The 27,522-nt window shown below is 42.8% G+C and overlaps 2 protein-coding genes across 19 annotated transcripts in view; one reads left to right on the top strand and one right to left on the bottom strand.

Annotated features, from left to right (window-relative positions):
- The window catches only part of tp53bp2a (tumor protein p53 binding protein, 2a), a 50,732-nt gene extending 46,472 nt beyond the window's left edge, over positions 1-4,260 (bottom strand). For 3 of the 6 annotated variants that reach the window (XM_036984729.1, XM_021610864.2, XM_036984734.1), the window contains exon 1: positions 3,707-4,260. In XM_036984729.1, the coding sequence (XP_036840624.1) occupies positions 3,707-3,733 (27 nt within the window). In that variant the 5' untranslated portion in view covers positions 3,734-4,260. The remainder of the gene's footprint in view (positions 1-3,706) is intronic. The other 3 variants (XM_021610856.2, XM_021610871.2, XM_021610879.2) reach the window with 1 other exon arrangement.
- Positions 4,261-16,914: 12,654 nt separating this feature from the next.
- Positions 16,915-27,522, top strand: part of smap1 (small ArfGAP 1) — a 62,115-nt gene continuing 51,507 nt past the window's right edge. For 2 of the 13 annotated variants that reach the window (XM_036984629.1, XM_036984626.1), the window contains exons 1-3: positions 16,918-17,384; positions 21,927-22,060; positions 22,679-22,764. In XM_036984629.1, the coding sequence (XP_036840524.1) occupies positions 17,267-17,384; positions 21,927-22,060; positions 22,679-22,764 (338 nt within the window). In that variant the 5' untranslated portion in view covers positions 16,918-17,266. Of the gene's footprint in view, positions 17,385-21,926; positions 22,061-22,678; positions 22,765-27,522 lie in introns of all 13 variants that reach the window. The other 11 variants (XM_036984679.1, XM_036984674.1, XM_036984664.1 and 8 more) reach the window with 8 other exon arrangements.

The following is a 27,522-nucleotide window of genomic DNA, read 5'->3' as shown; positions in this document are numbered from 1 at the left end:
ATGAGCCAACTTCTATCCATAATCTTCCCTTTCCTATCCTTGACAAACTGGTTTTAAGCTGAGCAACAAACACAATCCCATGTTTTAGAAGGGACACTTTATAATGTATTTATTAGGGCCAATTTGGAATGAGCAGGGGCAAGTTTAAAGAGATCACTGGCGCAGGTGAGTGAGCGAGGGACACAATGCGTTTCCCAGAAGCGTAGGCCTAGTTTCAGGTAAATCCTCTGACCACCCCTGGCTGCTACAGTGCTCTACTCTGACCTCTCTCGTCCCTATGGGTGGCCTAGGATTACTGCCCCTGACATTACACAATATCCTCACTGTCTCTCAAATCGCTCTACAGTACAGCCACTCTAAACATCCTTACCCCTTTTCACCTGGATCCACCAAGGACATCAAGTCAATCAACTCTGGATTCTAGCGCAGGTAAGAGGACGCCAGGTCAGGTGATTCTATGGTGCTTGTGCCTTCGCTCTTCCTCTGACGGGTCTGCTTCAGAAGTTACACCCATATCCGCTCTCAATAAGCCACTACAAAGAGGACACCCGCTCAGAACATATCTCAGTGTGTCATGTACTGTACAGCTGGAGACTTTAGATTTGAATATCCGCATATAAGGCCTAATAAACTCACTCCTCTACAAACCACATCCATCCAGCACTAGGCCCATTTTTTTAAATTAAAAGGCATTTCTTACCACTAGCCGTAAGGAGTTGATTTGTTACGGTCCAGCGATCATTCCAAGCGAGGTCCTTGTGTACACATGGACATACTGCATGTCCTTGGATCTCCCTCATATAACTGAGCCAACCTCCACCTGACTGGTGTGAATGTCAGGTGTTGCGTAAGAAGGGGCCCTCCCAGAGAGTCAACACAAAGCCAGCCAGTGGTCACACAGAGAGAAAATCTCTTCAGGTCTCTGTTGACACACAGCAAAGTCAAGCAGGGCTGCCCACAACGTCACCCCATTAGTCTTGTGTGGTTGCTATTGATTAAGACAATATGTTTAGGTCAACATTGAACACATTACTGTTAAGGAACAAATGTGTATAGGTCTAAGAAGTCATTGTGACAAAATACTTGTCCCTTTAAAAAAAAAAATAATAAGACATTTGGCCATTAAAGGATAGGCCTATAGCCTAACCAGAGTTTCACCTCAATGGCCTCCAAAACTGTCATAGGTTGGTTGTAATCAATTCACATCACACCAACCCCCCTAACAGAAACCCTACAACAACAACAACAAAAACATTAGCTTTGATCACAACACTTTGTAAACATCGGCTCAAGACCAAATGTGTAAATCACTGCTGGCTGTACACAGAGCTTGGCTGGACAGGAGATAAGGAAACCTCATAGTAAAACCGTCGTCTACAACTAGCCTGCATCCACAATGGTACAAGAAAAGAAAAAAACGGAGAGCATCTCTTATCATAGAGAGACAGGACACGCACAATGTCCTCTTCTACACCGTGCCATAAAGAGTCCCTGGGCCCATTGTCCTCCGAAAACAGGGAGCCTTCTTTACCGCCCTCCCCCATCCCCAGCCACCCATGACGCTGCTACATTATATCTACAACAGAGCACTGAACAGTACATACAGGTCCAGGGGACATTCATTGTGCAAGCACAGACAATGCTTCATGTTCCTATGTGGTTCTATTGTGATGGGGATTGTGCCGATTGTGCTAAACGTACTGATAAAATCAAATGTTATTTGACACATGCTCGACTAACTGGGAAATGCTTACTTACAGGCCCTTCTCAACAATGCAGAGAGAAAAATATTTAAAAAAGAATAGAAACATGATAATAACACGAGGAATAAATACACAATGAGTAACGATTACTTGGCTATATACAGTACCAGTCAAAAGTTTGGACACAACCGCTCATTCCAGGGAATGCTAAGATTGTGCAAATCTGTCAAAGGCAAAGTGGTGGCTACTTTCAAGAATCTAAAACACTTTTTGGTTACTACATGATCCCATGTGTAATTTCATAGTTGTTACGTCTATGTTATTATTCTACAATGTAGAAAATAGTTTTAAAAAAAGAAAAGAAAAACCCTTGAAAGAGTAGTTGTGTCCAAACTTTTGACTGTGACTGTACATAGGGTACCGGTACCGAGTCGATGTGCAGGTGGAAGAGGTAATAGCACAGAGTAGACACGTTAAAGAACTAGATAACACACCACACACACAGCAACAGGGCAAAGGTCTCCGCCATGGAAACATGGCATGGTAAGGATAAGGATTTATATTGATGTCCATGTGAATGGAGGTTGGCGATAACAAATGGCTGGGTGTGAATTGTGGAGCTAGGTCATATCTCCCAGACAGGAGTCATTCTGAGAGCACTCGGTCACTGCCACCTGAGAACATGACTCATCCAGTCACCCAGATAAGTTACTGGAAAATGAGGGGGAGAGAAGCACACACTGTAGGCTACCAATATGTACAGTCATACTAAGATAAACACAGTAGTGTTTGTACGCGTGTTAGGTACACACACACACACAGATCCACACTCACATGATTACACACAAATGATGACAAAGTGATTCGGTGAAACATCTTAATCACAGTAACATTTTACTTCTGGCATTGACATCCACGTACGTATTTTTGCAGTGGATTTCAGGGAAAACCCATCAGAAAATAAGCATTCCTAAGACTACAGGTCCTGACAACTCCTGGGGGACAATCAAGCACAACCTGAAGAACTTTCCTTTCATCCTGAATGTTTACCTGCTGGTGCCATCCAGAGTAGTGCACAGCACACTGACTGGTCACAGACATGCGTGGACCTGGCACCAGAACCTAGGTACCTATACAGTCAGTGTCAGTTCGGGAACTTAGCCTGGCATTTAAATATACAACAGTCCCAGACATAATTTCAAGATGTTTTCTATACCGCCTCCTGCCCCTAGCTCTGCGCCTCTTTTTTTCCTCTAGATTTAAAAGAAGTACTGAGAGATGGAGCTCAGCACTGCAGCAAAAGGACTAGACCTCTCATTATGTTGGCAGGGGTCCAGGTTCAAAGCTGCTGGGTGCATTGTTTAAGGAAAAACAGTAACCACAATATTCAAATTCTGTGTCAAAACTATCTGATTTTAGGATATTATGATATTTTGAAAAAAAAGATTTTGTACATGGACATATACATGTAGACATTGGGGTGATTGGGCATCAAATTAGACTACTTTGCAAATCCTCAGAGCTGTGTAGGGTGGGTTACAATGCGAACAACAACAACTACTACCTAGTGAATACAACATTTAAAAAGGTTTGCTGCATAAAATATTTTAGCTTATTAGAGGCTATACGAAAAAAAACATCAATACTCCGTTTCTTAGAGATGAAACAATATTTGATAATCTGTTGAAACTCTATAGTTTCCTTCATGAGTCTTTGGTAGCCAAACATTAGGTTGCATCATCCCCAAGTGTAAATTGTAATGTGTAGTGTAACTTGAGTATTCCTTTATGGCTGAAAACACATTTATTGAAAATGGGATATCGCAAAAAAAGTAACCAGCAAGTACATCAATGTAATGCCTGCAACTGGAGTGCGCTACAATGTTGCGTAGTCTATCAACTAGCCTATGTTGCTGTACAAACTCAACGTATGACAAGCAAATAGCCCTGTAATACAGTGTCACGACTTTTTTTCCCCAAGCAATTAAAAGCAGAAACTCTCACCGGCATCATTTTAGCCTCGTACCGCATTTAACCAGATTTGGAATTCCTTGGCTCGTAGTATCGAGGAAAACTGAAGGCGTTCGATTGCTTTTTAATCCTGATCCTGTCCGGTAGCCAGTCCGATAAACCAGTCGATGAGTTGTCTCTTCTTGTTATTGAAAGTAACTTAAGTAACTTTGGCTGTAAAATAAACCAAAGATAACTACATGTATTTCGTAGGCTGTATAGCCTAATCAGTCTCCTCTCCGCATATGCCGTGGACCTGTTGTAAAAAAAAAAATACAAGGCCTCCTTGAAATGAAAGTTTTCAGTGGCGATTGCATCGCTTGGAAGTTGGTAGTCGCATTCGGAAACGCGTTGCGTTCAAAACTCTATTAAATTATTGACATTACCCAAACCGATCAAATAAGACGATAATGTACGATATATTTGATATATTATTTTTTTGCGATAGGCACCTACAGCTTCAGGAAACTATCAGCCCTGAAACACCGCTAACAGCGTAGTTCGAATGAGTGATCGCAGTTTTCCCAGGAGTGACGTAGGGGGGATGTAACTCATCCCATTGGAATGTAAGCTCCGCCTGGTTTCGGACTGTGAATCTATCCCCACCTACTGGGTTGAGAGTGTAATGAATCTCACCTTTCCATGGCCAGTCAACATGACATGACATCTTCTCAGCCCAGGAGTCAGCTGAGTTGGACCTCTATGGTTGGACCACCTTGACCTCCCCGCTTGATCATTCCTGCCGAACAGAACCTTCCTTTGTCCACTTGTTTCACAGACAGCCAGACAGAGATTTAAATGATATTGCATAGGCCTATTTTGAAGCTACTGATGTTTTTCAATGACAAAAACATAAACTATACAACCTCATAATGTATGTTTTTGTCATTAAAACAAATCAGTAGCTTCAAAATAGGCCTATGTAATATTTCTAAAATGTTATTTTGGATTGTGTTGTGGTAATAGACAAATAGTACGTGCTATCTTTTTGTAGGCACTAACTTTTTTAAATGTTATTTTATTTAACCTTTATTTAACTAGGCAAGTCAGTTAAGAACAAATTCGTATTTACAATGACGGCCTACTAAAAGGCAAAAAGCCTCCTGTGTGGACAGGGCCTGCAATTAAAAAATAAATAAATAAAAATAGGGCAAAACGCACATCACGACAAGAGAGACAACACAACACTACATAAAGCGAGACCTAAGACAACATAGCATGACAGCAACACATGACAACACAGCATGGTAGCAACACGACATGACAACAACATGGTAGCAACACGACATGGCAGCAGTACAACATGGAAGCAGCACAAAACATTGTACTAACATTATTGGGCACAGACAACAGAACAAAGGGCAAGAAGGTAGAGACAACAATACATCACGCAAAGCAGCCACAACTGTCAGTAAGAGTGTCCATGATTGAGAAATTGAGATAAAACTGTCAAGTTTGAGTGTTTGTTGCAGCTCGTTCCAGTCGCTAACTCCGCCATGGTTCGTTGGACAAAGCCTATGTAGGAATGAATGGGTTTTTTGGAGGATTTTGGGATAATCACCGAAAACAAGGTCTGTGGTAAACACAGGCTTATGAAATCTTATACGTTTTGTTCTATGAGATCATCTTCATCAGCTAACATCACTTTTTGTAAACATTTTGAAGCATTTATGTAATTTTAAAAAGCACATAAAGGCTTTATAACATAAGGTCATGTTAACTGACTGATATTATCTCATAGAACAAAACGTATAAGATCTCCTAAGCTTGTATTAACCTCATACCTTATTTTCAGTGTTTATCTCAAAACCCAATTATTTTCCCATTCATTTTCCCCATAGAAATGGCTGAACGAACCAGTGGTCATTTCCGGCTTTTAAGACTACAAGTTGGCACGCTCTATATTGTTGTACTATGGTCATGAGGCTTCAAGAATAATAATTCTTCAATAATCAATTATACGTGAATGTCAAGAAATATTTCAGATTGTGCCGTGGAATGTTTTTAATGGAGGATGCCTAATTACAAAAGGAGGCTACTGCATTTGTTTGAATTTGCAGTAGAAATGAATGGAAACTGATTTTTTACATTGACACATCAGATAGAAACTGTTGAAAGGAGCGGAATAGGAATAGCTAGTGTCATCGTAAAGTCAGACGCCTAGTGGTGAGAAAAAAATGATTTGTATATTAGACAGGTTGGTTAGCAACCAAAACGAGTAGCACGCAAACATGGGGCAAAACAGATGGGGTTGGCTTAGATTGTTGACAACATGAAAGCTGTATTCCGTCTTGTATGTTTATTGAAAACATACATAAATGAAACTTTGAAAATACATCATTACAAGTTGTTGGTAAGCTAGCGAAATTTAGCCATATTAGCATTGACGGGAAATCAGTCAAAACACCTCAAAACAAGACATGCTATCAATAACAAGATAAAACTAGCCATTTACGATGCCCACATGGCAGTTTCTTGTCATTCTATTCATTGCTAGCAATCTGGCCATCCAGAATCACAACAACACACTGACTTCTGCCCCATGGAAGTACGTACATCGTGTTTGTGATGTTGTCAACCCATCTATGGAGAGTTGGATATATCCACACAAGTTAAACATCCTGCATAGCATAAGCATAGCATACAAATCACTGATTATCAGGTATCTCTAACCTCATCTTTGACCAATTTTCAACATAGACCTTTTTCAGACCTCAAACTGTTGTCTATCATTTGCAGCCAGAGATAGCAGTATATATTATTAAATTAATGATATATACCCATTGTTTCTTAAAGATTATAAACTGGGTGGTTCGATCCCTGAATGCTGATTGGCTGAGAGCCGTGGTATATCAGACCGTATACCACAGGAATGACAAAATATTTATTTTTACTGCTTTAATTACAATTTCAATGTTTTTTCTTTATTTTACTATTCTTTACATTGTAGAATAATGAAAAAACACATATGGAATCATGTAGTAACCAAAAAAGTGTTAAACAAATGAAAATATATTTTATATTTGAGATTCTTCAAAGTGGCGGCGCTCCTAGTGTCCCGGGGACTTTAGTGCAAGGAAAACTTAAATCAGTTTTACCTAATTTCTATCAGCATGTTAAATGTGTAACCAGAGAGAAAATCATTCTAGACCACCTTCACACCACACACAGAGACACATACAAAGCTCTCCCTCGCCCTCCATTTGGCAAATCTGACTATAATCCTATCCTCCTGATTCATGCTTACAAGCACAAATTAAAGCAGGAAGCACCAGTGACTCAGTCTATAAAAAAGTGGTCAGATGAAGCAGATGCTACACTACAGGACTGTTTTGCTATCACAGACTGGAATATGTTCTGGGATTCTTCTGATGGCATTGAGGAGTACACCACATCAGTCACTGGCTTTATCAATAAGTGCATCGAGGACGTTGTCCCCACAGTGACTGTACGTGCATACCCCAACCACAAGCCATGGATTACAGGCAACATTCGCACTGAGCTAAAGGGTAGAGCTGCCACTTTCAAGGCTCTAACCCGGAAGCTTATAAGAAATCCCGCTATGCCCTCCAACGAATGATCAAACAGGCAAAGTGTCAATACAGGTCCAAGATCGAATCGTACTACACCGGCTCTGATGCTCATCGGATGTGGCAGGTCTCACAAATTGTTACAGACTACTAAGTGAAGCACAGCCGAGAGCTGCTCAGTGACACGAGCGTACCAGACAAGCTAACTTACTTCTATGCTCGCTTCAAGGCAAGAAACACTGAAACATGCATGAGAGCATCAGCAGTTCCATGCATGCGCTGACCAACTGGCAAGTGTCTTCACTGACATTTTCAACCTCACCATCATTTAGTTTGCTGATGACACAGTCTATAGGGAGGAGGTCAGAGACCTGACCGTGTGGTGCAAGGACAACAACCTCTCCCTCAACGTGATCAAGACATTGGAGATGATTGTGGACTACAGGAAAAGAGGGAACCGAGCATGCCCCCATTCTCATCGATGGGGCTGTAGTGGAGCAGGTTGAGACCTTCAAGTTCCTTGGTGTCCACATCACCAACAAACTAACATGGTCCAAGCACACCAAGACAGTCGTGAAGAGGGCACGGCAAAACCTATTCCCCCTCAGGAGACTTAAAATATTTGGCATGGGTCCTCAGATCCTGAAAATGTTTTACAGCTGCAGCATCGAGAGCATCCTGACGGGTTGCATCACTGCCTGGTATGGTGACTGCTCGGCCTCCTATCACAAGGCACTACAGAGGGTAGTGCGTATGCTCCAGTACATCACCGGGGCCAAGCTTCCTGCCATCCAGGACCACTATACCAGGCTGTGTCAGAGGAAGGCCCTAAAAATTGTCAACGACTCCAGCCACCCGAGTCATAGACTGTTCTCACTGCTACCGCATGGCAAGCGGTACCGGAGTGCCAAGTCTAGGTTCAAGAGGCTTCTAAACAGCTTCTACCCCAAAGCCATAAAACTCCTCAACAGCTAATCAAATGGCTACCCAGACTATTTGCATTGCCCCCCCCCCCCCCCCCCCCCCTTCTACGCTGCTGCTACTCCCTGTAATTATCTATGCATAGTCACTTTAATAACTCTACCTACATGTACATATTACCTCAATTACCTCGACACCGGTACCCTCGCACATTGACTCTGTACTGGTACCCCCTGTATATAGCTCCGCTATTGTAATTTACTGCTGCTCTTTAATTCTTTGTTATTCTTATCTCTTATTTAAAAAATACATATATTTTTGTATTTTCTTAAAACCACGTTTTTGGTTAAGGGCTTGTAAGTAAGCATTTCACTGTAAGGTTGTATTCGGCGCATGTGGCAAATTACACTTGATTCGATTTTGGCCTTGATGACAGCTTTGTACATTCTTGGCAGCTTCATAAGGAAGTCACCTGTAATGCATTTAAATTAACAGGTGTGCCTTGTGAAAAATTCATTTGTGGAATTTCTTTCCTTCTTAATGCATTTGAGCCAATCAGTTGTGTTGTGGACAAGGCCGCAGTTGTCTACAGAAGATAGCCCTATTTGGTAAAAGGCCAAGTCCATATTATGGCAAGAACAGCTCAAGGAAGCAAAGAGAAACAACATTTCATCGTTACTTTAAGACATGAAGGTCAGTCAATCCGGAAAATTTCAAGAACTTTGAACATTTCTTCAAGTGCAATCGCAAAAACCATCTGAAACTGTCTCTCATGAGGACCGCCACAGGAAAGGAAGACGCAGAGTTACCTCTGCTGCAGAGGATAAGTTCATTAGAGTTACCAGCCTCAGAAATTGCAGCTAAAACAAATGCTTTCCAGAGTTCAAGTAACAGACTCATCACAACATCAACTGTTCAGTTGAGACTGGTTGCATCAGGCCTTCATGGTCGAATTGCTGCAAAGAAACCACTACTAAATGACAGCAATAAGAAGACTTGCTTGGGCCAAGAAACAAGCAATGGACATTAGACTGGTGTAAGTCTGTCCTTTGGTCTAATGATTCCAAATATGAGAATGTTGGTTCCAACCGCCGTGTCTTTGTGAGACACAGAGTAGGTGAACGGATTATCTCTGCATGTGTGGGTCCCACCGTGAAGCATGGAGGAGGAGGTGTGATGGTGCTTTGTTGGGGACACTGTCAATAATTTATTTAGAATTCAAGGAGAACTTAACCAGCATGGCTACCACAGCATTCTGCAGCGATACGCCATCCCATCTGGTTTGCACTTAGTGGGACTATAGTTTGTATGTCAACAGGACAATGACCTAACACACCTCCAGGCTGTGTAAGGGCTATTTGACTAAGAAGGAGAGTGATGGAGTGCTGAATCAGATCAACTGGCCTCCACAATCGCCCGACCTCAACCCAATTGAGATGGTTTGAAATGAGTCGGACCGCAGAATGAAGGAAAAGCAGCCAACAAGTGCTCCTTCAAGCCTGTTGGAAATACATTACTCATGAAGTTGGTTGAGAGAATGCCAAGAGTGTGCAAATCTGTCATCAAGGCAAAGGGTGGCTACTTTGAAGAATCTAAAATATGAAATATATTGTGGCAGATGGCAGGGAGAAGTGAGGGGAGTGGTTATTGAAGGGAGATGTTTTTCAGCCCGCTGGCTCCACCCCCGAGCCTTATATGGACTTCCTACCCCAACGAGGCGAGCCTGTGGGCCTTTAAGCCAGGGAGTACTTGGGAATAAAAGAGGAAACGGCCTGCACAAAGGGGCAAAGAATGGATCGTGAAGAGTGAGACGTGAAGAGTGAGACGTGAAGAGTGAGACGTGAAGAGTGAGACGTGAAGAGTGAGACGTGAAGAGTGAGACGTGAAGAGTGAGACGTGAAGAGTGAGAGAAATATCTGTGTGATTTCCTGTTGTGACCTGGACTGTCTGCTTACCCCCACTGTCTACTAAACCGGTTTGGCTTAGGACCTGAGTTTTAGGATTACCCCTGGAGAACGGCACAGACAACGAGAACTGATTGGTCATATACCACACCCCCTTGTGCCTTATTGCTTAAATATAACTTATAAATGCCTAATGAGCTTAGTTCAACTGTCGTGACCCATCAGAAACCTTTTTTTTTTATACCAATGTTTGTTTACGAACTCTGTATAGGCTTTTCATCTTATGGCTGGTCAGTCCTTGCATCCATAGCTATGCAGATGAATTTGAAAGTGGTAATGTTTCTCCAGCCCCATTCCTCAGCTGTTTTAATTGTCAAGAATTGATTGACAGGGAAGAGTTTGTGATTGATCCCGACTTGACAAGAGTTTACCTGACACATTCAGCTGTAATGTTAAGAAAAAAAAGTGCATTCATTGTCATGAAATAAAGAGGAACCAGTTTGGTCATTGTTACTTTCTTTATTGTACCTCACCACTGCCTTGCCACTGCCTATCGAACAGAGAGGGTATATACACTGCTCAAAAAATAAAGGGAACACTTAAACAACACAATGTAACTCCAAGTCAATCACACTTCTGTGAAATCAAACTATCCACTTAGGAAGCAACACTGATTGACAATAAATGTCACATGCTGTTGTGCAAATGGAATAGACAACAGGTGGAAATTATAGGCAATTAGCAAGACACCCCCAATAAAGGAGTGGTTCTGCAGGTGGGGACCACAGACCACTTCTCAGTTCCTATGCTTCCTGGCTGATGTTTTGGTCACTTCTGAATGCTGGCGGTGCTTTCACTCTAGTGGTAGCATGAGACAGAGTCTACAACCCACACAAGTGGCTCAGGTAGTGCAGCTCATCCAGGATGGCACATCAATGCGAGCTGTGGCAAGAAGGTTTGCTTTGTCTGTCAGCGTAGTGTCCAGAGCATGGAGGCGCTACCAGGAGACAGGCCAGTACATCAGGAGACGTGGAGGAGGCCGTAGGAGGGAAACAACCCAGCAGCAGGACCGCTACCTCCGCCTTTGTGTGTTGGAGGAGCAGGAGGAGCACTGCCAGAGCCCTGCAAAATGACCTCCAGCAGGCCACAAATGTGCATGTGTCTGCTCAAACGGTCAGAAACAGACTCCATGAGGGTTTTATGAGGGCCTTATGTCCACAGGTGGGGGTTGTGCTTACAGCCCAACACCGTGCAGGACGTTTGGCATTTGCCAGAGAACACCAAGATTGGCAAATTCGCCACTGGCGCAGTGTGCTCTTCACAGATGAAAGCAGGTTCACACTGAGCACGTGACAGACGTGACAGAGTCTGGAGACGCCGTGGAGAATGTTCTGCTGCCTGCAACATCCTCCAGCATGACCAGTTTGGCGGTGGGTCAGTCATGGTGTGGGGTGGCATTTCTTTGGGGGGCCGCACAGCCCTCAATGTGCTCGCCAGAGGTAGCCTGACTGCCATTAGGTACCGAGATGAGAACCTGAGACCCCTTGTGAGACCATATGCTGGTGCGGTTGGCCTTGGGTTCCTCCTAATGCAAGACAATGCTAGACATCTTGTGGCTGGAGTGTGTCAGCAGTTCCTGCAAGAGGAAGGGATTGATGCTATGGACTGGCCCGCCCGTTCCCCAGACCTGAATCCAATTGAGCACATCTGGGACATCATGTCTCACTCCATCCACCAACGCCACGTTGCACCACAGACTGTCCAGGAGTTGGTGGATGCTTTAGTCCAGGTCTGGGAGGATATCCCTCAGGAGACCATCCGCCACCTCATCAGGAGCATGCCCAGGTGTTGTAGGGAGGTCATACAGACACGTGGAGGCCACACACACTACTGAGCCTCATTTTGACTTGTTTTAAGGACATTACATCAAAGTTGGATCAGCCTGTAGTGTGGATTTCCACATTAATTTTGAGTGTGACTCCAAATCCAGACCTCCATGGGTTGATAAATTTGATTTCCATTGATCATTTTTGTGTGATTTTGTTGTCAGCACATTCAACTATGTAAAGAAAAAAGTATTTAATAAGAATATTTCATTCATTCAGATCTAGGATGTGTTATTTTAGTGTTCCCTTTATTTTTTTGAGCAGTGTATTATTACCCTGTGTGTATGTGGCACAGGCTTGCCCTGATAATATTTATACCCTACAGTATCTCTGTGTTTACCCTACAGTATATCTGTCGGTGTGTGCTATTTTGGAAACCGATGCATCCTGAGCCATATTCTACGAATGTAGTTTGAGGAGTAAGCAAAGTAACCTTGGTCGACTGAGTTCAACTTGGGATAACCGGTTCCACAAAAGTGGCTCACCTTTGAGCCAGGTACATTTATATGGCAATGAATCCTTCAGATCTAACCTGCTCCAGGGCAGGCTAACTCAGGGCTTATGGTGCTTTCAAGATGAGGTCAAATTGATACCACGTCAAAGCACACCAAAGTAATAAAATTAAGATGGCACTTCTAAAAGTCAACTTCACATAATAGCCTGCTCATTTTCAAGATAACTTTAATTTAGGCACAAATGTGTCACTGACTTGCCCACGGATTCACGTTTCATCATTGTCTTAATAAAGAGTTCCGCATTCGACGAGCCATGTGCGACATTCATGCGCAGTTGCAAGCATGCTAACGAGTCATGTCCAGTTTCAACTGTTCTACCTTATTATTATTCGACCATGCTGGTCATTTATGAACATTTGAACATCTTGGCCATGTTCTGTTATAATCTCCACCCGGCACAGCCAGAAGAGGACTGGCCACCCCACATAGCCTGGTTCCTCTCTAGGTTTCTTCCTAGGTTTTGGCCTTTCTAGGGAGTTTTTCCTAGCCACCGTGCTTCTACACCGGCATTGCTTGCTGTTTGGGGTTTTAGGCTGTGTTTCTGTACAGCACTTTGAGATATCAACTGATGTACGAAGGGCTATATAAATACATTTGATTTGATTTGATTTGATGTCCACCGTCATCGTACGGATGAAGCCTGAGCTGGAATGCGAACTGAAGCCGCCTAGCTTTAGATAACCCTGAGTAGATCTTGCTCATTTTAGGCCCTTTGTAGACTTCTAGTTACGTTTAAAGTTTTTATTAGACTTATATAGCATATACACATGGTATACACTGTCCAAAGAAATGCTTACTTGCAGGTTCCTTCTCGACAATGAAAACAACAACAGGAAATAATAAAAGATGAGAATACGAACATAAAGTAAATGGCTCAATAGAATAAAATAAACATTTTATTCTGATATGATCTGTGACACAGACAATATCTTGGTGTCATTATACTCTTTATATTGTGCTTTAAATATGGACTATGTCTAGATTCTGAAATTAAATGGCACATTCATTTATTCAAAATAATAAATATCAAAGTTTGAATTGGAGAAACCTGAAGGATGGTTTCTTTGCTGTCATCTTATCAATTATCTGAATTCCTGGAGAGGAAATATTTTTATGTTATTGAACAGGGGGGCTCTTGTCAGCTGTCTCGGAACCATTACTGTGATTGGGTCCGATAGTTGGAAACGGTCCTTTGATGCTGTGTTTTGCAAGCAGCATTTGGGAGCACTGGCTACCTCAAAAAAAAGAGAGGGGTCCAGCTGCATACGGTGCCTTCGGAAAGTATTCAGACCCCTTGACTTTTTCCAAATGTTGTTACATTGCAGCCTTATTCTAAAATGGATTAAATAAATGAAAATCCTCAGCAATCTACACACAACACCCCATAATGACGAAGCAAAAACTGTTTTTTAGAATTTTTGCAAATGTATTACAAATTAAAAACAGAAATACCTTATTTATATTAGTATTCAGCCCCATTGCAATGAGACTCGAAATTCAGCTTAGGTGCATCCTGTTTCCATTGATCATCCTTGAGATGTTTCTACAACTTGATTGGAGTCCACCTGTGGTAAATTCTATTGATTGGACATGATGTGGAAAGGCACACAACTGTCTATATAAGGTCCCACAGTTGACAGTGCATGTCAGAGAAAAAACCAAGCCATGAGGAAGAAGGAATTGTCCGTAGAGCTCAGAGACAGGATTGTGTCGAGGCACAGATCTGGGGAAGGGTACCAAAACATTTCTGCAATATTGTAGGTCGCCAAGAGCACAGTGCCCTCCATCATTCTTAAATGGAAGATGTTTGGAACCACCAAAACTCTTCCTAGACCTGGTCGCCCGCCCAAACTGAGCAATTGGGGGAGAATGGCCTTGCTCAGGGAGGTGACCAAGAACCTGATGGTCACTCTGACTGAGCTCTAGAGTTCCTCTGTGGAGATGGGAGAACCTTCCAGAAGGACAACCCTCTCTGCAGAACTCCACCAATCAGGCCTTTATGGTAGAGTGGCCAGATGGAAACCACTCCTCAGTAAAAGGTACATGACAGCCAGCTTGGAGTTTGCCAAAAGGCACCTAAAGACTCTCAGACCATGAGAAACCAGATTTCCTGGTCTGATGAAACCAAGATTAAACTCTTTGGCCTGAATGCCAAGCATCACATCTGGAGGAAACCTTGCACTATCCCTACGGTGAAGCATGGTGGTGGCAGCATCATGCTGTTGGGATGTTGTTCAGCGGCAGGAACTGGGAGACTAGTCAGGATCGAGGCAAAGATTAACGGAGCAAAGTACAGAGAGATCCTTGATGGAATCCTGCTCCAGAGTGCTCAGGACCTCAGACTGGGGCAAAGGTTCACCTTCCAACAGGACAACGCCCCTAAGCATTTGGCCAAGAGAACGCAGGAGTGGCTTTGGGAAAAGTCTCGATGTTCTTGAGTGGCACAGCCAGAGCCTGGACCCGATCGAACATCTCTGGAGAAACCTGGAAATAGCTGTGGAGCAACGCTCCCCATCCGACCTGACAGAGCTTGAGAGGATCTGCAGAGAAGAATGGAAGAAACTCCCCAAATACAGGTGTGCCAAGCTTGTAGCGTCACACCCAAGAAGAATCCATGCTTTAATCGCTGCCAAAGGTGCTTCAACAAAGTACTGAGGAAAGGGTCTGAATACTTATGTAAATGTGATATTTCAGGTTTTTTTTTTAAATATAAATTTGCAAAAATGTCTGAAAACCTGTTTTTGCTTTGTCATTATATGGTATTGTGTGTAGATTTACGAGGGGGGGAGGGGACAATTCAATCCATTTTAGAGTAAGGCTGTAACGTAACAAAATCTGGAAAAAAGTCAAGTGGTCTGAATACTTCTATGTATTCAGACCACTCTATGGCCCATCATCTCTCAGGCCCCTCTCCAAAGCCAGGATCGTCACTTCTGGGCCTGACACATGAAGCGGATACTTTTTTCTCTTTACCTCAGAGAGGATCGTGTCCAAACGACTGACAACACACAAGATCTAAACTAATACACAATGAACCCATGACCGGTGCACAGTGTCCTTCGCCCCCGCCTGCCGAGCACTGTTTCCGTCAGGTCTGTTAATGTTACAACGAGGGAAGGAGCTAGCTAGCTCGGCTAGGACATCGGTACACAGTGTCCTTCGCCCCCGCCTGCCGAGCACTGTTTTCCGTCAGGTCTGTTAATGTTACAACGAGGGAAGGAGCTAGCTAGCTCGGCTAGGACATCGGTACACAGTGTCCTTCGCCCCCGCCTGCCGAGCACTGTTTCCGTCAGGTCTGTTAATGTTATAATGAGGGAAGGAGCTAGCTAGCTCGGCTAGGACATCGGTACACAGTGTCCTTCGCCCCCGCCTGCCGAGCACTGTTTCCGTCAGGTCTGTTAATGTTATAATGAGGGAAGGAGCTAGCTAGCTCGGCTAGGACATCGGTACACAGTGTCCTTCGCCCCCGCCTGCCGAGCACTGTTTCCGTCAGGTCTGTTAATGTTACAACGAGGGAAGGAGCTAGCTAGCTCGGCTAGGACATCGGTACACAGTGTCCTTCGCCCCCGCCACTGTTTTATTGCAGAGCACCGTTTTCCCACAGTTCCAACATCAACAGATTACACATCAATTTTAAGATAAAACATTGCACAATTAACCCTATCAATCACGAGACAACACTGTTTGTAAGCTTTTAAATTATATCAAACTCAACCGTTCATCTTTTCAGGTGATGAAGAAATGGATGCCTTATGGTATGGTGGAGTATTCAAAATGGGTCAACTGAGCCCCTTTATCTCCTGAATGTTTCGTCATTCAGGTTCAAAAAGTCACTTTCTGACCACCTCTTTCATGGGCAGACATGTATTGAACGTTTTGTTTAAATCAAAAGGGTTTCTGTCAAAAAGGGATCTAATTCAAATGGATTTACCCTATGATAAGTTTCATTCAGACCATTTTATTCAAAACCGAAAACTAATCCTTCCAATAGGTGGCAGTATAGTCATATCATTGAGGGGTCTTGGCGTTGGAGAGGCCTGAGAAATTGGCCTGAGAGATGGTCTAAAAAACTTACCCACCAGTAAGTAGCTTGCAGTGTAGAGAGGGGCCTGAGAGATGATGTCTAAACTTATCCCACCAGTAGGTGGCAGTATAGTGGGGAGCCTGAGAGATGATGGGCGCGTTCGAAAGGTGAGACTGACTGAGCTACAAATCACCTTGCATCATAAATAACTATTCAATATTATTTGTAGATGAGTCAGTCAATCACAATGTACCCATGATATATCACGGTTTTAATGCTCTCGAACACAGCCAATGTCTGCAGTTACACTTTATTGCAAATAAAAGTCAACGGAGTTGAAAGATTCAAAGCCGGATGTTCCCATGTCTGTACGGTTGCCATCAGTTAACACAGCCACAAAGTCAAAATTGTCTGTATCGTAAACATTCATGAATACAAACAATTTGCCTTTCGGTCTTCATTTAAAGTTCGGCACAAGGTTAGCAATGTGTTGAAGGCTAGGGTTAATGTTATGTTTCAAATCAGTGTTTAAGAATATAAATTGTAGAAATAGGCGTGGTTTATACCTTTATGGCTGGGGTAAGTAGTGACGACTCAGTGGTACTGCTAGCGGAACACTAGCTCCCATATTGAGCTTGGCTGTGAGCAGTACGGTTGTAGTAAGCTGCACATACCCAGGGATGGTCTTCCTTTAATGCATGTAAATTAGACACAGATGGTAAGGGTACAGTAGGTGTTTTTATTTAGGAACAGTGCAGCATAACTTGTTGAGAGATGTCGACGCGGTCGGAGAGAGAGAAAGCCCAGAAACTGAATGAGCAGCATCAGGCCATTCTGTCCAAAATGCTCCGAGAGGACGACAACAAGCACTGCGCTGACTGCGAGGCTAAAGGTAATCTCTGCTGCTGAAATACAGACAGTGAAGCTAGGTTAACCCACCAAGTGGTTGTGGTTTCATATACGCCATCCCACCCAGCCACACATGGGAGTTTGACTTCTGCCTGAGTGTGAATGAGCATGCTAACAGACATTGGCTAGCTAGCCAAGGTACACCGGTCATTCCATTTGACAGGGTTGATAGCTTGCTAGCCTAGCACGATGGAAGCAACACAAAAAGCAGGTATTGGCTCCGATGTCCTTCTCTCCAATTTATTTATGAGCGGAAAAACAATGTCGGAGACCAGTCTCCAGTATTGCCAGCACACAAGTCAATAAGGGCGGATCATACAATCCTGATGTAGCTAGCAGTGACTGTCAAGCAGGTTTTGATTCAGTTCAGCGAACCACCCATCTGTGATTAATGAATGCCTCTTGCGTCATGATGACGTGTTTTGCTAACATTTACCTTTCGTTTATGGACAGTCCCTATTTTCATTTCACTATCAGCTACAAGTGTGTTGACCATGACCATGCGAGCATTGATCAGTCAACAGCATGACGTGTCCATATTTCATACCACTGGGTCCTTATCTGCTTTGCCCTCTAGAGTTTCTCTGGTTGGTCTCAAAGTTAGGCTTTTGAGATGTGACTGTAGTTGCCATAGCTCCGAGAGAGTCCAGTCCAGACTGGTTCTCACGTGGTTGGGGGATGCTGGTTGTTTGATTGACAGATGGGGCCAATGAACAGCAGAGTTTATGGATGATGCTGTAAAATGAGGGATACATCCAGGAAGAGGACAGGTGACAACTGACAACAACTTTGCACTATCCTTTGTCAGACACAAAAGTTGACCTGGCACACACTACACATTGCTCTTTCAAATTCCAGATTCACCTCCATCTGAATACAATATATTGTATAGCCTACATGGGTATTATCCCAGGAGTGTGTTGTCAAATTTGTGCACTATACACCCACCCATTGCTAAATATCCTGGGCAGGCTCTAATCTGTAGAATGGTTCTATTTGTTTTCTATTCTTAGCCTATGTAATCCTGCTTTATGTAACGCTGAATTATAGCTCAGTCAGGTAAAAGGAAGTGTCAGTGTTTGTTTATTAAGTGAAAGCTCCACTCAAGCTGCATCCTTGGGTGCTTTATATGTGAATGCTCACGCTGCATCCGTCTCTACGTCTGCCCACGTTGTGTTTAAGTGTGTGTGTGTCGTGAGGCATTTGTTCCTGTAAATTGTGTGTGTGCATAGCCTATGGGTTATGATTGTGAGATGCTGCTGTCAGCTCATATTTCTTAGCACTGTGTTAGAGAAAATGGAAGGAAAGCGGGAGAGAGAGAGAGGGATCGTTCTATACTGGGGTGTTGCTTATCTCCTCTCTCTATCTTCTCATTGCCTAAGCTCTGGTTTCTATGTCTCCAGTGTCCACGCAATGGGCAAGGAAAATTACCCAGCACCCTTCACTGCTTCTCCTTCCATGGCCTACAAGATGGGGCAAATAAGTGTGTTTCTGTTTTAATGGCTTCCCACCTACAACTCAGGTTTCAGGACAGTCTCCACCATGTTGCGTTTACCAATATCCATGCCTTTGAGATCAGAGCTGGGGTTGTTTGGAGTCTGGACTATACACTTGGGAATTAGTGGTAAGACCTTCATCAGGCTTAGGGGTCAACTCTTCTCTGCAATCAGAGGAAGATATTTTCAGCTGCTTTCTTCCTCCGTGTTGTCATGCTGCAGTAAGGGTTGATAGTCATTTGACTTCAGACGTCACTGAGTAACAAGGGCCTGAGGCACTCTCGCTTCACTCACTATTTAGTAAAATACGCAAGCTGGCACAGACATGTTGCACTGTCTCTTTCTGTCAATATGTCTCTCAAGACAACGTATCTGCCCTTTGTGCTAGTGCTGAAGTTAGTATTAGCAAGGGGGAGATGGCATCTCTCTCAACACACACCCCAGAGGCATGTTAACCCATGACTGGTAGAGCAGCCCTCTGATAGGCTGGCCCAGGCCGGGTGGGTGTGGCTCATAGGTTACATCATCAAGCTCCATCTGATCAAACACTATCAGTTGGCTTTGTTGTGCCTAGCCTACTAAACCCAGACCACACAGGAAGAATACCTCTCGTTTCATTTCCACCTCTGCAGTGAAACTGGGAGAGGGGGGCTAGGTTGTGTGTGTTCCTAGACAGCCAGGACTATGTGTGACAGACCTGCAATAATGGTGAATAGGTGGGGTGTTGGCCCGTAGCTTTGACTACTGCCGTGTGACGAGTGACTCACCTGAGCTGCTCAGCTGTAATTCCACCCTGCCCGCCTGTGTCTCTGTGCCTGTAAACACTGTGTGCACACTGCCCTACATTCTCAGGGTGTGTGTGAACAAATGTTAGTGTATACCTCTACCGTTGCTGTGTCTCAAGGCACATAAACCTCGGCTAGAACAGAGTGCTTTCCTTTTCGATCATTAGACTTGCCTACTTGTGCTGGGACCGTAGCATGTGTTTATTGGTAGGCTATCATCTGGCATGGCAGAGGCACTCTCTCTGCGCTGGCATGATTTTTTCTGTGTTGGCACGGCAAGCTTGGCAAGAAGGCCAGATGGGCACAGAGGGTTGTTCTGACCCCCCCCCCCCCCCCCCCCCCCCTCTCTGCCTCTCTGCATGCCTGTGGGAGCCAAAGCCCATATATTGTATGGCTCTTGAAGTTAGCCTGACACGATGACGCCTAGTCTGCTTCTACACCTGCATTGCTTGCTGTTTGGGGTTTTAGGTTGGGTTTCTGTGCAACATTTTGAGATGTCAGCTTATGTAAGAAGCGCTATATAAATACATTTGATTTGATATCCTGCATGTTTTTGTGAAGCACCTTTTTGTGAGCCACTATTCAGGGAATCCAGTGTTTCTGCAAGAGGGATTAGCAACATCTCTCAACATTTGTGAGAAAGTGCTCCATAAATATAGAAACCTCTCCCATCTTCCCTGTGTTCTCATGAGGCCTGCCGACTGTTCCTCTTATCACCAATAGGTGGTGCCAGAAGCCCAATAACTCAGTGGGTGAAAGTCAGGGACTCGATGGAGAGGAAGCCTCATTTTATGATCTCTCAACCCAATACTTTGTGTTACTTCATTTTCTTCAGAGGACAGAAGTAACCTAGTAATTTGAATGTTATCTGATAACGGGGTGGTAGATGCCCAGTCGGCCCTATGGCTCAGAGCCAGTATCTACAAAGCATCTGAGTAGCAGTGCTGATCTAGGATGAGTCTTGCCTTTTTAGATCATAATGAATAAGACTAATATAGACAGATCCTAGATCAGCTCTGGTACTCTGAGATGCTTTGTGGATACAGGACCAAGTGCCTGCGTTCAACATAGACATCATTGACACACACAGCTCAGAGGAGTCGGCTCTGACAGATCCAGCTCTGAGGCTCGTCAGCAATGGATTAAGTGAATGTCTTTATGCAACAAATGTTAATACATTGAACCGCATCATGTCGAACCGAAATGCATTTTTTCATTCCTCTAATGAAACCCTTTCGAACTCAAATGTATCGTTCCTGTATCATATCAGAGGCAGTCTATCTAGATGCGTATGGAATTACCCTTGAAACGGAGGATGCTCACCCCTAGTATTTACCCCATGTTCCATTCATGCTTGTAGAATATGTGTATGCTGTGTGAGTAGCTGCAGTCCTTCTCTGAACACGGCTGGCCTTCTCTGGGGACTAGTGCCACAGCCTTGCAATCCAACCTGGACTGCACTGCATCCAGCCACCACCAGGGAGCAGCAGAGCGCTGTTCTCCAGTGCTAGAGGTAGAAGTTGTCCCCCTACCCACAAATCTAAGATCAGATAGGCCTGCTAATACTAACCTTTAGGCCCTATCTGATCTTAGATCATGTCAGGGGGGTGACAAATATCTAGCCTAACCCTGTATCAGTGGTTGAGTGCAACTTGATCTACTGCAACTTGTTCCTCAAGCACTTGTCATTGATTGGGTGGATTTAATTTTCCACAGCTTTGAACAATGGTGACACAGACAAGTCCAGGAGTAGGAAGTTGCTGAGATGACCTGTCAGTGTCTTCTGGAGAACTGTCTTCTACAGCCACCAGCTTCCCTGTTCTACACACACACACACACACACACACACACACACACACACACACACACACACACACACACACACACACACACCAAGCCCTGTCCTCAGTTTGATGGCAGTGGCCTTAATTTCAAGCTTGGCTGCTTGTCTCCACTAGTTTGAAAGCTACACTGTCACTCACCGAGGCTCTAGGGGTGTGTGTGTGTGTGTGGGGGGGGGGGATGTGTTTGTTAGGTTGGCAGATCAGGTCTATAGTCAGTCAGTGGCTGATCTTTGGCAGGGGGTTCTGACTAATCAGCTAATCAATGCTCTTTAGTCTGGACCACGCTTAGCCTAATTGAATGAATCAGTGTTTTAGTGCTGGGCTGGAACAAAAACTATTACACTCCTGGAGTTGGTACAGTAGCAGAATAATAACGGTGTGTGTGTCTGCTTCTGTGTAGGTCCGCGATGGGCGTCGTGGAACCTGGGGGTCTTCATGTGTATCCGCTGTGCTGGCATCCACAGGAACCTGGGCGTCCACATCTCCAGAGTCAAATCTGTCAACCTGGACCAATGGACCCAAGAACAAATCCAGGTACCATGGGGGTGTGTGACGGGCAATGAGGTCTGTGGGTGGTTTTTGGGGTGTTGTGTTCTGTTTGCGGCTGAGGGTGTGTGTGTGTGTGAGCATTAGACAGATGAAGAAAAAAATGGTGTGTTTGAGGATTGGGGGGGGGGGGGGGGGGGGGGGTTTAAAATTAAACCCAAAGTGTAGGCCTGTCTGTGGTTTGTTGAGGAGTTGTCTGTCAGGGTAGATGGAGCTTGCGTTTCTCTCTGAATGTTAATTGCTGTTTTAATGGCTAATTAATTCCCGATGGGTAATTATTCCAACTTTAGATCATTCATTCCTCCTATCAAATCCATCTTTCTCCTCATCTTCCTGTGGCATTTATCTTCAGTGTGTGTGTGTGTGTGTGGGGGGGGGGGCTGCCTGCCTGCCTGCCTGTTTGTGTATGTGTGTCATTACCAAATACAAACCGACTAGAATGTAAATATAACATTTCAAAGCAGTTGTGGTGACACTTTCTCACTTCCTTTAAATTCCATTTGTTTTGAAGACCTTTGCCCTCTGCTTGAATATGTGATGCATTATGAAGCTAGAGATGTCTAATGATATATTGAAGGCTGTTATCTCTCTCCCCTGTGTGTGTAGAGTATGGTAGACATGGGGAACAACAAGGCCAAACAGCTGTACGAAGCCCACCTCCCAGACACCTTCAGACGTCCACAGACCGACCAGTATCCTCTCTTCTCCCTGTGTGTGTGTGTGTGTGTGTGTGTGGGTGTGTTCAGTAATGATGAACCACTCTGTGTTGATCTGCATTTGACCAGCACCCATCACAACACAGTTCCTCTTCCCATGTCACTTTGGACCCAGTTGTGATGAGACACACATTTGGACACGGCACCTTTGCGTGCCTGGGTTGTATTGGAGAGTGCAATGCAACATGGGAGCTGGGCTGCCTGCTGTTCTGACAGGACAGCTGTGTGTTCTTAATAACAGCTGTTCCTGTTCAAACTCGGACTGAATTCACACGGTCTGCCTGGTTCAAGTCTAATAAATCATCTGGTAGCTAGCCTTTTCGGGGGATGGGCATCAGTTTTTCCTTTTTGATGGCTCCCGCTAGTACTGACAGTAGTTCAAAGCCGTAGGGGTCGAGCTAGCTAGACTAATTGGTAGGTAGGTCAAATGTGTAGGCCTACGTATTCATTGTGTGGGTAGTTGGCGCATTTGAAATAAGGCGGTGTGCTTTGCTTTCATGTTGTCCTTCTCCCCCTCACCTTTTTTTGTTAAAGTGCCTTTCCTTTTTCATGGTTCCTTTGTCTGTCTGTCTTTTCTTCACTCCCATCTTGCCCATCTCCTTTTCTGTTTCTTCTCCGTTGTCAGGTTTGCTGGTCTCTCTGTCTCTCTTTTCAAATTCAATTCAGTCGACGTTATTGACATGGCAAGTTAAATGACTTACAGTACCAGTCAAAAGTTTGGAGACCTACTCATTCTATGGTTTTTCTTTATTTTCTACATTGTAGAATAATAGTGACATCAAAAATATGAAATAACACATGTAATCATGTAGTAAACAAATCAAAATATATTTGAGATTCTTCAAAGAAGCCACCCTTTGCCTTGATGACAGCTTTGCACACTCTTGGCAGTCTCTCAACCAGCTTCATCAGGTAGTCACCTGGAATGCATTTCAATTAACAGGTGTGCCTTAAGTTCATTTGTCGAAATTCTTCCTTTCCTTAATGCGTCTGAGCCAATCAGTTGTGTTGTGACATGGTAGGGGTGGTATACAGAAGATAGCCTTATTTGGTAAAAGACCAAGTCCACAGTATGGCATGAACAGTTCAAATAAGCAAAGAGAAATGACAGTCTATCATTGACTGACCTTCATGTCTTAAAGTCATCTGGAAAATTTCAAGACCTTTTTAAAAGTTTCTTCAAGTGCAGTCGCAAAAACCATCAAGCGCTATGATGAAACTGGCTCTCATGAGGACCGCCACAGGAAAGGAAGACCCAGAGTTACCTCTGCTGCAGAGGATAAATTCATTAGAGTTACCTGCCTCAGAAATTGCATCCCAAATAAATGCTTCACAGAGTTCAAGTAACAGACACATCTCAACATCAACTGTTCAGAGGAGATTGCGTGAATCAGACCTTCATGATGGAATTGCTGCAAAGAAAACACTACTAAAGGACACCAATAAGAAGAAGAGACTTGCTTCGGCCAAGAAACATAAGTAATAGACATTAGACCGGTGGAAGTGCGTCCTTTGGTCTTCGGTGTCTAAATTTGAGATTTTTGGTTCCAACTGCCGTGTCTTTGTGAGACGCAGAGTAGGTGAACTGATGATCTCTGCATGTGTGGTTCCCACCGTGAATCATGTAGGAGGAGGTGTGGGGGTGCTTTGCTGGGACACTGTCAGTAATTTATTTAGAGTTCAAGGCACCCTTAACCAGCATGACTACCACAGCATTCTGCAGCAATACGCCATCCCATCTGGTTTGCGCTTAGTGGGACTATCATTTGTTTTTCAACAGGACAATGGCCCAACACACCTCCAGGCTGTGTAAGGGTTATTTGACCAAGAAGGAGAGTGATGGATTGCTGCATCAGATGACCTGGCCTCCACAATCACCCAACCTCAACCCATTTGAGATGGTTTGAATGATTTGGACTGCAGAGTGAAGGAAAAGCAGCCAACAAGTGCTCTGAATATGTAGGAACTCCTTCAAGACTGTTGGAAAATCATTTTCAAGTGAAGCTGGTTGAGAGAACGCTAAGAGTGTGCAACGCTGTCATCAAGGCAATGGGTGGCTACTTTGAAGAATCTAAAGTCTAAAATGTATTTAGATTTGTTTTAATACTATTTCTTTTTTTCTTTTTTACTACTTGTTTCCATATGTGTTCATAGAGTTGATGTCTTCACTATTATTCTGCAAAATAGTAAAAATAAAGAAAAAACATTGAATGAGTAGTTGTCAACTTTTGACTGGTACTGTACATTGTCAAAGTACACACACAACAATGGTGGGACAAACAGCAATAAGACATCAGTAATAATCGTAGTTGTGGAAATAGTATTACCACTAACAGCAATAAGACATCAGTAATAATCGTAGTTGTGGAAATAGTATTACCACTAACAGCAATAAGACATCAGTACTAATCGTAGTTGTGGAAAAAGTATTACCACTAACAGCAATAAGACATCAGTAATAATCGTAGTTGTGGAAATAGTATTACCACTAACAGCAACAGCAATAAGACATCAGTAATAATCATAGTTGTGGAAATAGTATTACCACTAACAGCAACAGCAATAAGACATCAGTACTAATTGTAGTTGTGGAAATAGTATTACCACTAACAGCAACAGCAATAAGACATCAGTAATAATCGTAGTTGTGGAAATAGTATTACCACTAACAGCAACAGCAATAAGACATCAGTACTAATTGTAGTTGTGGAAATAGTATTACCACTAACAGCAACAGCAATAAGACATCAGTAATAATCGTAATTGTGGAAATAGTATTACCACTAACAGCAATAAGACATCAGTACTAATTGTAGTTGTGGAAATAGTATTACCACTAACAGCAATAAGACATCAGTAATAATCGTAATTGTGGAAATAGTATTACCACTAACAGCAATAAGACATCAGTAATAATTGTAGTTGTGGAAATAGTATTACCACTAACAGCAATAAGACATCAGTAATAATCGTAATTGTGGAAATAGTATTACAACTAACAGCAATAAGACATCAGTAATAATTGTAGTTGTGGAAATATTATTAACACTAACAGCAACAGCAATAAGACATCAGTAATAATTGTAATTGTGGAAATAGTATTACCACTAACAGCAATAAGACATCAGTACTAATTGTAGTTGTGGAAATAGTATTACCGCTAACAGCAATAAGACATCAGTAATAATCGTAATTGTGGAAATAGTATTACCACTAACAGCAATAAGATATCAGTAATAATTGTGGTTGTGGAAATAGTATTACCACTAACAGCAATAAGACATCAGTAATAATCGTAGTTGTGGAAATAGTATTACCACTAACAGCAACAGCAATAAGACATCAGTAATAATCGTAATTGTGGAAATAGTATTACCACTAACAGCAATAAGACATCAGTACTAATTGTAGTTGTGGAAATAGTATTACCACTAACAGCAATAAGACATCAGTAATAATCGTAATTGTGGAAATAGTATTACCACTAACAACAATAAGACATCAGTACTAATCGTAGTTGTGGAAATAGTATTAGCACTAACAGCAATAAGACATCAGTAATAATCGTAGTTGTGGAAATAGTATTACCACTAACAGCAATAAGACATCAGTAATAATCGTAGTTGTGGAAATAGTATTACCACTAACAGCAATAAGACATCAGTAATAATCGTAGTTGTGGAAATAGTATTACCACTAACAGCAATAAGACATCAGTACTAATCGTAGTTGTGGAAATAGTATTACCACTAACAGCAATAAGACATCAGTAATAATCATAATTGTGGAAATAGTATTACCACTAACAGCAATAAGACATCAGTACTAATTGTAGTTGTGGAAATAGTATTACCACTAACAGCAACAGCAATAAGACATCAGTAATAATCGTAATTGTGGAAATAGTATTACCACTAACAGCAATAAGACATCAGTAATAATCGTAGTTGTGGAAATAGTATTACCACTAACAGCAATAAGACATCAGTAATAATTGTAGTTGTGGAAATAGTATTACCACTAACAGCAACAGCAATAAGACATCAGTAATAATTGTAGTTGTGGAAATAGTATTACCACTAACAGCAACAGCAATAAGACATCAGTACTAATCGTAGTTGTGGAAATAGTATTACCACTAACAGCAATAAGACATCAGTAATAATCGTAGTTGTGGAAATAGTATTACCACTAACAGCAATAAGACATCAGTACTAATCGTAGTTGTGGAAATAGTATTACCACTAACAGCAACAGCAATAGGCATCAGTAATAATCGTAGTTGTGGAAATAGTATTACCACTAACAGCAATAAGACATCAGTACTAATCGTAGTTGTGGAAATAGTATTACCACTAACAGCAACAGCAATAAGGCATCAGTACTAATCGTAGTTGTGGAAATAGTATTACCACTAACAGCAATAAGACATAAGTAATAATTGTAGTTGTGGAAAAAGTATTACCACTAACAGCAATAAGACATAAGAAATAATTGTAGTTGTGGAAAAAGTATTACCACTAACAGCAATAAGACATAAGAAATAATTGTAGTTGTGGAAAAAGTATTACCACTAACAGCAATAAGACATAAGAAATAATTGTAGTTGTGGAAAAAGTATTACCACTAACAGCAACAGCAATAAGGCATCAGTACTAATCGTAGTTGTGGAAATAGTATTACCACTAACAGCAATAAGGCATCAGTACTAATCGTAGTTGTGGAAATAGTATT

Source organism: Oncorhynchus mykiss, chromosome 1 (genome assembly GCF_013265735.2).
Source record: "Oncorhynchus mykiss isolate Arlee chromosome 1, USDA_OmykA_1.1, whole genome shotgun sequence".
NCBI lineage: Eukaryota > Metazoa > Chordata > Actinopteri > Salmoniformes > Salmonidae > Oncorhynchus > Oncorhynchus mykiss.
The sequence above is the reverse complement of the archived record's forward strand: the minus strand, read 5'-3'. Positions and strand labels throughout refer to the sequence as shown.